Consider the following 14,667-nt stretch of genomic DNA (forward strand, 5'->3'; position numbering starts at 1 on the left):
CCTTTATCTAATAATCACTATCTCTTCTTCTGACTTACATATGGTCAAAGAACCATTTCCACCTTTCTCAACCAACCTTCCCAACTTTGTTCTCAAAATATTTTTACCATAAACCTGCCTTTATTCATTTCTCTTTAGGCACCTTGCTAGTTAATCTAATTTATGCAGTTATAATTTTTAAATAATGGCATTCAATTTTCCATAGGTTAACAGCAGTTTTGCTGCAACAAGCTAGGACAAAGACAACAACGGAGATATCTTAGCAGTAAGATTATGTATGCACAATGAAAAGCAAGGCACTCTGAAAGCCTGAGAGCAATGACAGGGAGCAGGCGGATGCCCAGGTTCAATTTTGCAAATGTCTTTGCAGAGAACTAACACTATCCTGTCCAGCCAGTTCCATTTCAACATAGGCCAATCCAATCATCAACTGCATCTGATGGTCAGTGTCTCAATATCCACCGTAGTACAAGGTAAAGCTACTGAATGTTGGAATGTTGCAATTGAAGTTTAAACTACTACTCATGCTTTGGGTGGTGGGGTGGAGGTATGGCTCTACCAAAGGAGGTATAAGGCTCTCCTTCCTCCATTCAACTGCAAGTCATCTGAGGGCAAGGAATAGCACTTGTTTGGACACCCCACCACCCACCCACAATCAGGATCACACGAAACCATAGGTGCAAATGATGGATAGTCATATGCACAGCGGGTGCATATTGTAAGTACTCATTATGCAATCAGTGACGCCAGGCAGGCAATTTGTGAAGAATATTGCCAAGAATTCATGGTCATGGAAGGACCATGATCGCCCATGTCAAAATGACAGGGCACATAACAAACAAACTACTCATAGTTGAAAGCTGCCTTCCAGTCTTTGGGCTGCAGGAGGTTGTCTGAAAGGTGATCCACTGAAATTCATCCAGCAAAAGGAAAAAGCACAATGTGATTAGTGATGTTGCAAGAGCTGATGGATATGTTTCAATGAATGGAAGTATAAATATGGTTCAGAATGTACCCCGTGTGATATGTTTTAGATCAAAATGATGAGCTGCAGTGAATGGTTAAAACAAATATTGATCTATGGAGAATCTTCATTAGATCTTGACTGCCTGGCCAGAATTGGGTTGTCTCCTTCACCTTCCATCTTCAATTTATCCTCCTCTCTCATTACTGCTCCTCTTATTGCCCAGCAACCAGCAGTAACTCAACTTAAATTAATGCATTAGATGACAAACTGTGACACAGTCCTCAGGACTTCATTATACAGAATCCCCATTTAAATGTTAAGGAGTGCAAGCCTTGCTTCAGGACACACTTGTAGGAGGTGCACCTTTGATCCATGCACTATAGGCATGTTATAATAATAATAATGCTTTTGGAAATCCTTTGCATTTAATCAAAGGTGCCACGTTTTGAAGCCAAAGTTTAATAAACTGATTGTAATAGTGCATTTAGAACCATCGAGGCCATTTTCAAAAGGTGATGCTTCAAGGTAGCAGTATCCATCATGAAGGATCTTCACCATCTAGACATGCCCTCTTCTCATTACTACCATCATTGAGGACACACAGGAGCCTGAAGATGCACACTCAACGTTTAAGGAACAGCTTCTTCCCCTCCACCATCACATTTCAAAATAGTTAATGAACCCATGAAAACTACCTTGCTATTTTTCTCTCTTTTTGTATTATTTATCTTTTAAAATATATTCTTATTGTAATTTATAGCAATTTTAATATATTGCTCTGTACAGTTGTTGCAAAAGAACAAATTTCATAGTAAATGTCAGTGATTATATACCTGAATCTGAACTGATTACAATAAGTTTTGTGCAATTATGCAATTGTGCGATAAGTTATGTGATCAACAATATGCAATGTTACTGCACATCGCTTTTATGATTACTTATTTCTGGTATTGGAATAATGCAGCTGTGATGGTAATCAGTTCATTAGAGTTTAGCCTCATCACAAAGCTGCCACCTGCTTGTTTGGTGAGATAGAGGAAAAAAATGTAGGCACAAAACAGGGTAAAAATGTTATAACTGTTTCCTTCGTACCTTGAATTTACCAGGATATTCAGACCAGTCACAGATTAGTTGCATTCCTTAGAGTGATGTCAATGTTTGTGTGATACAGTACCCTCAAGTGGGTCGAGTGCAATGGATTGCTCCCCAGATCATAAGGAAGTCTGCGATTCCAGCAAGGTCCCACACATGCTGTTTCAAAGTATATATACTATATACAACCTTGAGATTCATCCGTTTACTGGCAGCCACAAAACAAAGAAATCCAACACTGTCAAACGCCCAGTCAGCAGAAAAGAAACAAATTATTCAAACAGTAGAAGTAAGGAAGTAACATTCAGAACTTGTTTCCTCAAATGAGTTCATGACTAAAGCCAGTTGCACCTAATCCAGAACACTGTTAATTGCAGGCCACAGTGTCAATGGAGTGCAGATATGGCTAACCCTCGTGAACACTGGCTCTGACATCGTGACCTTTTCAATCTGCCCGGTGCTTAAATAGGCAAACAGCATAGTGTTCCTCTCGGGCCCAGGCCCTACTGCTTCAATTTGGTCCATACCCAAACTTTCTAATCTGGCCCAGCGTTTCAATCGGTCAAATATTGGCTTGTTCCTCACTCTCGGGCTCAACCCAGGCCCCACTGCCTCGACGTTGCCTCACTTCAGATTTGCTGTTTCAATTCACCTCCAAGTCTGCTTCAGCAGCCAAATATTGGTTTGCTCCCCGCTCCCAGTCCTGGGCCCATACATGCCACAACAACTGCTCTGCACCTTCAAGACCACAAAAATGCCAGGTTTTACAGGTGATTCAAAAGCTCATTTCTGAAAGGGAAGTTTGCTGCCAGCAAGTTGTTGCTGTGCTTCACCGGTGCTATCTTACACCAGAACTCTTGGAAAAGTGCATGGCTCCCCTGCAGTAAAAAGCTTCCACAACTTCCCTAATTTTGGATGTCCACAAATGCAACCTTTGAAGAGCTTATGGTAAGAGAATTCAGGAATATTATAAATTTAACCACTATTGGCAAAGAGGTTCTAGTTTTTCTCAATAGGATCTCACTGAAGTGGGCCAACTTTCTTTATGAATCATTATTTTTAAGACATTGGTTCTCAGTCAGGAACATGGAGGAGAACTTCTTAAATAGGATGTCTTGCCAAGGACTCACATATCCCTATGACTTTTTCTTTAGATTGCCATCTGCAGCATGCCCTCTCCTCATTTTCTTGAGCTCTTCATCTTCGACCCTTTACATTGTTTCAACAAAGCCCAAAATAAAGTTGAAGAGCAACTTGGTAGCCTGCCTCAATGACTATCATCCAATTACACTCACGTCCACTGTGATTAAACAGTTTGAAAGGTTGGTGATGAAACATAACAACTCCTGCCTGAGAAACAAGTTGGATCCGCTCCATTTTGCCTACTGGCACAACAGATCCATGGCAGATACCATTTCATTTGCCCTTCACTCAACTCTGGAACAGCTGGTCAGCAAAGATGCTTACATTAGGATGCTCTTTATCAACTACAGCTTGGCATTCGATAATATCACCCCTTCACAACTAATCAATAGGCTTCAAGATCTCAGCTTCAATACTACCTTGTGCAATTGGATCCTTAATTTCCTCACTTGCAGATTGCAGTCAGTTTGGATTGGCAACATTTCCTCCACAACCTCCATCAGCTCAGACTGTGTGCTTATATCTCTGTTCCACTTGTTTTATACTTATGACTGGGAGGCTAAGCACAGCTAATTATTGATTTCAGGAGGGGGAAACCAGAGGTCCATAAGCCAGTCCTCATCAGGGGATAGGAGGTGGAGAGGATCAGCAACTTTAAATTCCTTGATGCTATCATTTCAGAGGACTTGTCCTGGGTCCAGCGTGCAAGTGCAATTACTAAGAAAGCACTGCAGTGCCTCGACTTCCTTAGATGTTTGCAAAGATTTGGCATGACATCTGAAACGTTGACAAACTTCTATAGATGTGTGGTGTAGAGTATATTGACTGGTTGCATCATAGCCTGGTATGGACACACCAATGCCCTTGAATGGAAAATCCTACAAAAAGTAGTGGATACAGCCTAGTCCACTGTGGGTAAAGCAACCATTGAGCATATCTACATGGAGAGCTGTCACAGCAAAGCAGCATCCATCATCAGGGACTCCACCAACCAGGTCATGTTCTCTTCTTGCTGCAGCCATCAGGAAGAAGGTGCAGAAACCTCCAGGACTCACACCACCAGGTTCACAAACAGTTAGTACCCCTCATCCATCTGGTTCTTGAAACAATGGGATAACTTCATTCAACCTTACTATTATTTTATTTATATTATTTTTCTTTACTATTTGCAGTTTGTTGTCTTTGGTTGCTTGCCCATCCCACTGGGTGTGGTCCTCCATTGATTTTATTATGGCTCTTGGATTTACTGAATAAACTTGCAAGAAAAGGAATCTCAGGATTGCATATAGTAACATACATATATGTACTGTGAGAACAAATTTACTTTGAACATCTCAAGTTCTATTTAGTTATGATACAACCATCAGGAATCTTTAATCTCACATAATCAGTATTCAAAGTTCAAAGTAAATTTAGCTTCCATAATGTGCCAAAATTAACCTGCAAAATTAACTCAGTTTTACTCTCACTACAGATGATCATTTCAGATTTCAAGCAACTGCTATGTTCAGATTCTCCAAGTTTCAATTTTTCCCCTCTCTCCACTGTTCTCATTTAGCTCATTCCACTTACATGTCTTCCAAGCAAATCAGTGCAACACTTCATCACACACTCTGTTTACAGTAATAGTCCTCACACTATTGTGCAAGATCCCCTGTTCTCTCCAACCATCCAAATTCACAAAACTTAAAACTTACTTGCTTATTGTCTTTTCCTAATTTGATGAAACACTAACTCTGTTTCCTGCTCTACAGATGCTGCCTGATGATTTGAAAATTTCCATTTCAGATAATAATGCCAAATGCTACAATGCCACGGAATGAAGAATCTAAAATTCTTACAGAAATTAGTTGAATTGTGGTTCTTTCTCAAAATTAAAATCAAATAATATGTATTGTTTATGAAATTTCTCTTCAAAATATTCAGATTTAAAACTGTAATATTTTAGCAATAGTATATGATGTTAAATATCTGTCAAATGTATTAGAAGGCCACAGCAGTTGATGCATTTGTTTAAACAAAAGGTAGTACATACAATGCAACTTCATTGGCTCAATAACTTATACATTTATCCAGAAAGATTATGGATAACTCTACAGCAATGCTCTGGCTTCTTCCCACAATTCAAAGACATACCAGCTAGTAGGATAATTGGTCATTGTATATTGCTCCATGATTAGGCCAAGGTTAAATTGGGAGTGTTGCTGGGCGGTACAGCTCAAGGACTGAAATGGTCTGTTCTGTGCTGTATCTCTAAACAAAATAAAATCTGCCTGGACTGCTAACACAGAAGTAGCAAGCAAACACTTGCTGCAGGATAATTAGGACATTCCTATTTAGAAGTAAAACATATAAAATCATTTAATTTTCTAGTACACTGAACTAAATTTGACAAATTGAAAAATGTTGCTTGGACCTTTCTCAAGAGAAACGCAGTGGCACTGTATGCTTATGGCCCAAACTAACCTGTTATTTTATCCCGAACAAGTTTGCATGATTCAATTTCACCAATGCTCCCAAACAAACTTCTGAATTCTTCTTGTGTCATATTTTGAGGAAGATAGTTGACTATGAGGTTGGTTTTGCTGTCATCTGTTGGAGCCCCTGTCTGCATCGGTGAAGAGCAGTTCCTACTGTTGCTTGATGGACCATTGGGTGTGTTGGATGTAGGGCCATTTGACACCTGAGGTTCCATGGTGCTAATTATCTAAGATAAGATATGAAGTAAATATCTATGAGCAAAAATATTCAAAACTCAATTCAACTGTTTTAAACATCACAAAGAACAGTAAATATAAAAATAATACTGTTGCATTCTAGCACTGTATTCAATTACATACTTGACTCAGTCTGCTCTGTGACTACTTTTGTTAGGTTCAGACAGGTTCTTAGAATCCTTGATGTAATTTAAATATATAGCGCCTTAAGAAATGTAGAGACTTATCAAAGATAGTTGATATGCATTTGTTAATGGCGAGCTCTGTTTAACATACTTGAGGTTTGAGGAAAATTTGGATGAAATGGAGCAGGAACTTGGTATAGGGATTCTCAGAGGGTTTCAACATGGTGTCTTCAATTTAGGCACGTAATACAAGAAAGGTAGTTGGGAAATAGGAAAAGCATTCAGTACAAGAATGTTTCTTGGACTGGAGGAACTACAGAATTGTTCCTAAGGGTCAATGTTTACTCCAGTTTCGCTCCTTGTATTTAAGGATAACTGAAACCTGGACTTGGGGATTAGCTTTCTAAATTTTTGAAGCCAGTAAGGTTAGAGTCATAGAATCATACAGCAATACAACACTGATATCGGTCCTTCAGCCTAACCTGTCCAAACTGATCATGGTGCCCATTCAGCCGGTCCCAATTTTCAGCATTCAGTCCATTTCCCTCTAAGCCCGACTCCTCCAGGTATCTAACCAAATGTTTCTTAAATGAAACTATTGTACCCATCTCAAATGCTTCCTCTGCGAGCTCATTGTATATATGCACCACACCGAGTGAAGAAGTTATCTCGCAGAACCACTCTCAATCTTTCTCTTCTCACCTTCAATCCAAGCCCTCTAGTTTTGCTCCGACCTACTCTACAAAAAAGACTGCTACCATCCACCGTATGCCTCACATACTTGTAAACATTTCCATAAGGTCTCCTTACAGTCCATCTTATATGGGCACCAAGGTAGAGTAGCGGTTAGTAAAGGAACAACATAAACCATCTTCCAGTCTACAGGAACATCACCAGTGATGAATGATGAAGCAAATATCTTTGCAATGCCCTCCACAATTTCTTCACCAACCTCCCACAAAGTCCAAGGATGCACAGGGCCTGGCAATTTATCCACCTTAATGTGCTGTAAAGCTCCAAATACTTCCTCTCTGGTAATATGAATATACTCCAAAGTTCTCCACTTGTTTCCCTTATCTTTTGAGTGACCATAGTTTCTCTGCAGAAGACACCCAGGAGAAATATTTATTAAAAAATTCCACCCATCTCCTGAGGCACAAGTCATAGGTAGGTAGCCCTTCAGAACTCTAAGGAGCAAAAATTCTCCCCCCAGCCACCCTTTTACTCTTAATACAGCTGGAGAATCTCCTGGAACTTTGCCTGACTATCATATCTTCACTTGGCCCTCCTGATTTCTCTCTTAGGAGAATTCATTGTCCTTTTATAGCTATCAAGGGATTTGCTCAATCCCAACCTTCCTAATCAAATGTATATTTTCTTCTTTTCCTTGACCAGAGCCTCAATATTTTACATCAGTCAAGGTTCCCTAAACCTGATGAAGGGTCTCAGCCCCAAACTTTGACTGATCATTTCCATCCATAGATGCTGCCTGATCTGCTGAGCTCCTCCAGCACATTGTGTATATTGCTCTAGAGTTCCAACATCTGTCAGTACCTCTTGTATCTATTTTCTCTAAACCAGCCTGGCTAAATTTCCTAAATGAGCAATTTTCTTAAATCTTTACTGGTTAGTCAAATGGGCAGAAAGCTGTGAGGTGCAATGTAGCAGGGCCACAAACAGTCCTTCCAGGTGAGGTGACACTTCACCTGTGAGTCTTTGGGGTCATCTCTGTATCCGGTGCTCCAGGTGTGGCCTCCTGTATATTGGTGAGATCCAACGCAAATTGGGAGACCGCTTTGCTGAGTCCACCAGAAAAAGCGGGATCTCCCAGTAGTCACCTATTTTAATTCCAGTTCCCATTCCCATATGAGAGTCCGTGGCCTCCTCAACTATTGTGATGAGACCACACTCCGGTTGGAGGAACAACACCTTATATTCCCTCTTGCTAGCCTCCTGCCTGATGGTATGAACATTGATATCTCAAACTTCCAGTAATGTCTCATGCCTCCCTTCACCATTCCTATTTCCCTCTTTCACCTTATCACATCCCTCTGGTGCTCCTCCCCCTTTTCTTTCGTCCATGGCCTTCTGTCCTCTCCTATAAGATAGCCCTTTCTCCAACCCTGTATCACTTTTACCTATGAACTCTGAACTCTTTACTTCATCCCTCTCCCTTTCCTGTTTCACCAATCACCTTGTGGTTCCTTCTCCCTCACCCCCTCCCATTTTCTCAGTCTGACTCATCTTTTTTTTTCCAGTCCTGATGAAGGGTCTCGGCCCAAAAGGTCGACTGTACTCTTTTTCCATAGATGCTGCCTGGCCTGCTGAGTTCCTCCAGCATTTTGTGTGTGTTGCTTGGATTTCCAGCATCTGCAGATTTTCTCTTGAATGTGATATGTTTAACTACCAAGTTGCACATTTTGCAGAGGAACAGTGAGAATTAAAGAGGAGGTTGTAGTCAGTGGGAAGTCAACGAAGGGTGTAGAAATATTCCATTATGTATGTGAGGAACTTTCTCAGGGTTCTGCCGTTCAGCAGTGGAAATTCTGAAATTCTAGATGCATGTATAAATGGCGTTTCTGTTAATTTTCACTAAATTTCCAGCAGCTTATGTGAATGCAGAATTATTATCTATGTTATTTTCATGCATGAGTGAATGCAAGGAGTTAACATCAAAAGTGACATCATAAATGATGAGTAATAAACCAGCTTGTATAAATAATAAAAGATCCACATAAAATTTCTGTTGGACTAAAGCTGAAGCATTTTACCAAAACTGGGGCATCCCATAAATAAAAATACATTTAGGATTATTAAGACAGTCCAGATTATATTCATTCTGATATTACCAGGGTGGGAAAAATCAAACTACTTAGGTGACTTGAGAAACCAATACTATTGTTGCTTTACAAAGATGGCCAAGAAGCAATGATCAGATTAAAAAAAAAGAGTAAAATTGGCAAATTAGTTTATTATTGTCACATGTATTGAAGTACAGTGAAAAAATGTTTTGCATGCCATCTATACAGATCATTTCATCACATCAGTGCATTAAAATATATAAAAAAATTAATAACAATGCAGAATGAAGTATTACAGTGTAATGTAGGCAGTCAATAAGGTACAAGACCATAAAGAGGTGAATTGTGAGGTCAGGAGCCCCTCTTGATGTACTAGAGGACTGGTCAATTGTGTTACAATGTAAAAGGGTAAAAGAAGTCTGGTCATATGTACTTTCAGGCTTCTGTGCCTTTTGTCTGATGGAGGATTGAATAGAATGACTCGGTGGGTGGGATCTTTGATTATGTTTGCTGCTTTGACTGCAAGTAGTGGAGAGAGAGTATGCAAGACTTTCATAAAATTCTTTCCACTAGTCTTGAAGTTACTCATTAATAAAGAAAGCGCGCCACTCCTTCAGGATCAGGATTTAAATTCCAGCGCTTAAAATGTTAATGTTCTCAGAAAGGATTAGTAAGAATGTAAAATAAATGTCCTTGTGTCAGAACTCATGGAGCACAGCTGTTTCTGGTTAGTGGATTTGATGATGGAACATTCAGTGATGGACTAACAAACAACACAAAAGAGCACAATATATCCTAAGTGTTACAAACCTTAAACATTTTAAAAAATATCATGCATTGGCAGTAATTTTAACATTGAGCATTTGGGTCTGTCATAAATCATAGAAAGGAAACTTTCAGGTTGAATCACGGATGATCAATCTGCTATCTCAATGAACCAAAGTGACCAGTGCTGACGTTTCTTATTGTAGATACCTTGTCAAATATCAATGTAAAATTAAAACAAAAATCTCCACAGGTTAATGCTGTCATAACGAAAGATGAAATTCACCCTGAACAGAATCTCAGAAAGGTTACAGCATTGTTCATGGAGTCTGTGCCAGCTCTAGAAGTGAGAAATTCAGTTTGTTTTCCACCCTCTCTAGAAAACTCTGCAATATTTTTCCACAAAGCACTTATCCAATTCCCCTTTGAGTGCTGCAACTGAACATCCACTCCAGATTCTAAACACTTATTGAAAAAACAAGTTTTCCTTATGTCACTTCTGACTCTTTTGCCAATCATCCTCATTCAGCAATCTCTGGTTCATAACTTTCTTTCAATGGGTATAGTTTCTCTTTATCTGCTGTGTCTAGACTCATCATGATTTTACATATATTCTCAATCCTCCTTCAATCTCCTCCATTCTCAGCCTTTCTACACGATTCACATAACTAATCATACTCAGTCCTACTGTCACATAGTTCACCATTAAGATATTTTTTACACTCTTATTTCCCACATAACTATCGACACTTGGAGAAACAGATAGCATTGTGAATTGATTTATGTATCAATAACTAAACAGGGATTAGGTACTTAGATGTATAGTAAAATGTGATGCATTTAGTCATACAAAATGAAGAGCAATATAAATGTCAAAAATAATGCTACTTTTTTTAAAATGTTAAAACCAGCAAAGATTTCAATCCTCCTTTAATTATTCTTGTTTTTAGATACCTATTTATGCAAGTTCACAATTTAAATTTCCTTGAAACTGATGGTTAGATGCACCAGACATTACACAGCTGTGTTATCAGTAGAATTCATAGCAAGGCTTGTGTTTAATCACAAGCACAGCAAAAAAGAGGCTCTTTTTTAACGTGATAACTGGTGAAGTCGGCATGATTCACTAAACCGGCACTTAGTTTGTGGATCCTCCACTAGCACTGCCGGATTTTATACCAAAAAAATTTAAATTTCTGAATAAAATGCATCTTCCCTGGCATTTTTGCCCTTTTATGCTGACCAGAATCTGTCTTAAAAGAAAATATCAATTCCATGTACTTCATTGATTTTGTTCCTTTGCCCAATTATTTTGAGACAGCATGGAACACTAATGGCCCCTTTAGATATTCTTATAGAATCATGTATGATTCAACATATAGATATCACAAAATAGATTAATTATAAACAACTAGAAATAATGTTAATCATCTGTTTTTACTTATTATCTGTGGCATTTAATGTCATATTTTCTGAGTTTTAGAAATGTCAGCCTAATCAAACTTGCTAAAGATTCAAAGTACATTTATTATCAAAGAAATTAGGGAATGTTATTTCAACACATGGTGACATATTATTATCTAAATTAGAAAATGTCATTACATTATTTTAAAAATACTTCAAAGTGTAAAAAAAGTGCCATTGCAGAATCAAAAGCAATCATTAATTACATCCTGAAAAGTGTGAGAAAAAAGCACCATGACTGATATGTTCAAAAATATGGTATTTAAATATTTTCCTTCCTAACTTTCCAACCACAAGTAATGGAAAGTAGATTTGGAAGGAAGAAAACCATGATGTACATTTATTATGAAGAACGCCGTATTCACTAATACTCTGAATAATTTGTTGTGCAATGTAATTTCCCTTCCACATTGCATTGCTGGTAATACTTCATACTCAAAATCCCACTGGCCTGGGAAACAAAATCATCTTATTTTGGTGAAAAAGGAGAATGTCATGCAATAATTAATGGCATGACAGATCAAAAGGACATCAGTTTGCATTTCCGATTACAGCTTGCATTTTTAAAAAAAGTTGTATTGCTACCACTATCATTTAGATTGGAGCTTTTAAATGTGATTTACTGTTTAAGCAGCACTGGATATGTTAAACTGCTAATATTTAATAGTTTCTGATCAAATCACCATAATGGATACCAAAATATCATAATTTGTATGATTCTTTACTGTACTCTACGAAGCCACTGACTTAAAGAAAGAGATAAATAAGGTCTAAGAAATCCAGTTGAATTAGTAACAAAGATAAAGTTCAGCATTAACTGAAACTGCAGACTTGAGGTAGCTGATAGAAGGCTACAACTGTTTGACTTATGTTTATGTTTGCTGGAGATTAGGTTCTGTACTACTTCTCACATTCATTAGCTAAAATATGATTATTAGATTATCAAGTATAAACTGTAAATATTTGTAATTTTTGGACCAATTATGTCTGAATCACACTTCATTTCTGTCATGCTTTTATGTTTTCATGCAGTAAGCTACACTTTTAAATGCCATTTTAATTTTTTTAGCTGTTACTGATTTGTCGTCATAAATGCTAAAGGATTAAAATAATGAAATAGCTGCAAAATTATGATGTTTGCTTTGTCAAGTAGTGGTTTTCCAAATGTACTTAATGACTTTTATATTTAACTTACATCTAAACCTTTACAATTTAAAATCAATCTTCACGAATGTCTTTTTATGCAATATTCGTAACTTAAACAATTTATTAATATGCTGTAAAATTGCTTTAGTTAAAATGACACTTGAAAAATTTCCAGATTGTAGATTTATTTAGCATCATATTAGAAACATATTATTGAATTGTTTAGTATGAAGTGGATAATTTTCAGATATTCCGATAACATGTTACATCATAGGAAACAATTATATTGAATAGGTATAGAAATAAATATCTTACAATACGTTGTATAAATGTGTTACCCAGAACACATATTTTCATTTAACTTTGTATCTTCAAATAATATTCTGCACAGTGAAAATTTGTTGTGCAATGTACTTCCTAAGACACAGGCCCTATTAATGCTTTTCATGACCTTACATTATTTTGTACTATGATCTTTTCAGGTCATCAAACTAGTTCTTCTTTTAAGCTAACGTCTTAATTCATAAAGGATAAAATTTAACACATCCCATAATTTGAAGATGCCAAGTATTATTCTGCTTAATTTCCATGAGCTCAAATTGGGAACATTTATACTAGAGGTTTAGTCAGGCATCTGTGCTCTCCCCAGTTCTGCAAATGGAGTGAATCATTGTTTTTGATTTCAATTCAGGAATTAATTAATTAATTTTTGCTAAGACACATTTACTGTATTATAATTGGGTTAACTATTGCAATCCTCAACAAATTCAAATTATTGTATTGGTAGACCATGCAGAATATTCTGGTACAAAATTTAAGCAGCCATCATCAGTGTAGTCTCATTGGAGCTCAGTGATTCACTGGTTTAGATTTTATATACCAAATTTAATTTACTCATTTGCTCATATAATTTCTGTTCCTTTGACAAGTAGGTTTCTACAGAAAGAAAACCTAATAAAATGTTATTTACTTTTAAAGCACAGATGTCTAATAATAGCTTGAACTGAGGTAGCCTCCAACTGAAATATAATTAACACCTTTTGAAACAATTAAAGTTGTGGCTCTTGTAGAATGGTGGAGACAATCACAGTGCCTTTCTACTGTTTGCTTCATGGTATTCCCATATGACTGCCACCTGCTCTCAGTTCAGCTTCCTTTAGCTTGTTTCCCTGGCAACCTTTCATAGGCTTTTCCTTCTAGCTATCACTTTCAGTTCAGCTGTTCAATCTAATCTTATTTATATTACACCCATCAAAACAAGTAGCTGATGAAAAAAAGCCTGCAGAACACTATGAATAGTAAAGAAATGAATAATTCTATTTACCCCTTAAAATAGTCACATAGAATATAAGCTTGATATTCACAGATCTCAAAAATATGGTTAAAAAGCCAAATGTCATTCCTCTACAAAGACAAAGGGCCTATGTTTTCAAACATTATAATAAACAAAGACATGTTACTGGTACCAAGGAAAACAGCACATATTATAGAGACCTACCATTTTTAAACCACCCCACTCCATTTTTGATTAGCAAGAAATTTCTGGTCTTCAGTGAATCAAAACCAAAAGGGCGTTACGTAGAAGCAGGCATGCCCTCTCTACAACATTCACATAATCAAGTGACAACAATTCAACATATACTACATAGAACAGCAGAGAAGCCTCCTCCTCTCCGATGAGGTCACGATGGCAAACTCTTTGAAATACAATGTACAGTTGTACGGGTGCTCACATAAATCACATTCTTTAATCATTGTAACCATTTTAGGGTACTTTCGGCCCCTCACTCACAAGCCTGATGTTAAAAAAGATTTTTAGATTTAGTTATTTTCTTACAAATGGATAGTCATTACTGCATAAATAATAAAATACACAATAAAATGAACCATTCTGGTATATTTCCAAGCAGAATAAAATCAAACCAAACCCTAGTACCTACCATAACCATTCTCACTGCAAAGGATTAGGTCTTTTTGAACTTGAAATCTTCAGAAGACTCTTGATATTGCAATTCCTTTGTTAAGATCCAAAAGAAACAGTGGAAGTATTTACACAAAATAAAATCATAAAGCAATAATGAATCTAAGTTGCCGGAGACAACAAACCAGTACAGAGAATTGGCTGGCTGCTTTACCCTTTTACTCCCATTTATGGGACCATCTGTCACTACTGTTCATATCCGATTGGCTAGAAAAATAAAAGGCTGTCATGACATCAGCTCCTATAGAAATTAGCTTTTTACAAGATTGACAATGTTAATGATGCAGTGACCTCTATTCATAACAGAGAAAAGCTTTTGAACTGCAACATGTCCCTGGTAATTAGGCCAGAATTAAGAAACCCAACACACACACACACACACACAAATACCAAATTTTGCTTACTATAAATTTGCAAGTCACATCAATAATCTGCAATCTGCAGAAGTCAAGATGTTATATTTCGA

General features: G+C 37.3%; 1 protein-coding gene across 5 annotated transcripts in view; it reads right to left on the bottom strand.

Annotated features, from left to right (window-relative positions):
- Positions 1-14,169, bottom strand: part of elavl4 (ELAV like neuron-specific RNA binding protein 4) — a 72,768-nt gene extending 58,599 nt beyond the window's left edge. For 3 of the 5 annotated variants that reach the window (XM_059983589.1, XM_059983585.1, XM_059983586.1), the window contains exons 1-2: positions 13,719-13,742; positions 5,669-5,909 (exon numbers count right to left, since the gene is read on the bottom strand). In XM_059983589.1, coding sequence (XP_059839572.1) covers positions 5,669-5,909; positions 13,719-13,742 — 265 coding nt within the window. Of the gene's footprint in view, positions 1-5,668; positions 5,910-13,718; positions 13,743-14,160 lie in introns of those variants that run through there. The other 2 variants (XM_059983590.1, XM_059983587.1) reach the window with 1 other exon arrangement.
- Positions 14,170-14,667: the final 498 nt, after the last annotated feature.

The sequence above is a fragment of the Hypanus sabinus genome, chromosome 11 (assembly GCF_030144855.1).
Source record: "Hypanus sabinus isolate sHypSab1 chromosome 11, sHypSab1.hap1, whole genome shotgun sequence".
Taxonomy (NCBI): Eukaryota; Metazoa; Chordata; class Chondrichthyes; order Myliobatiformes; family Dasyatidae; genus Hypanus; species Hypanus sabinus.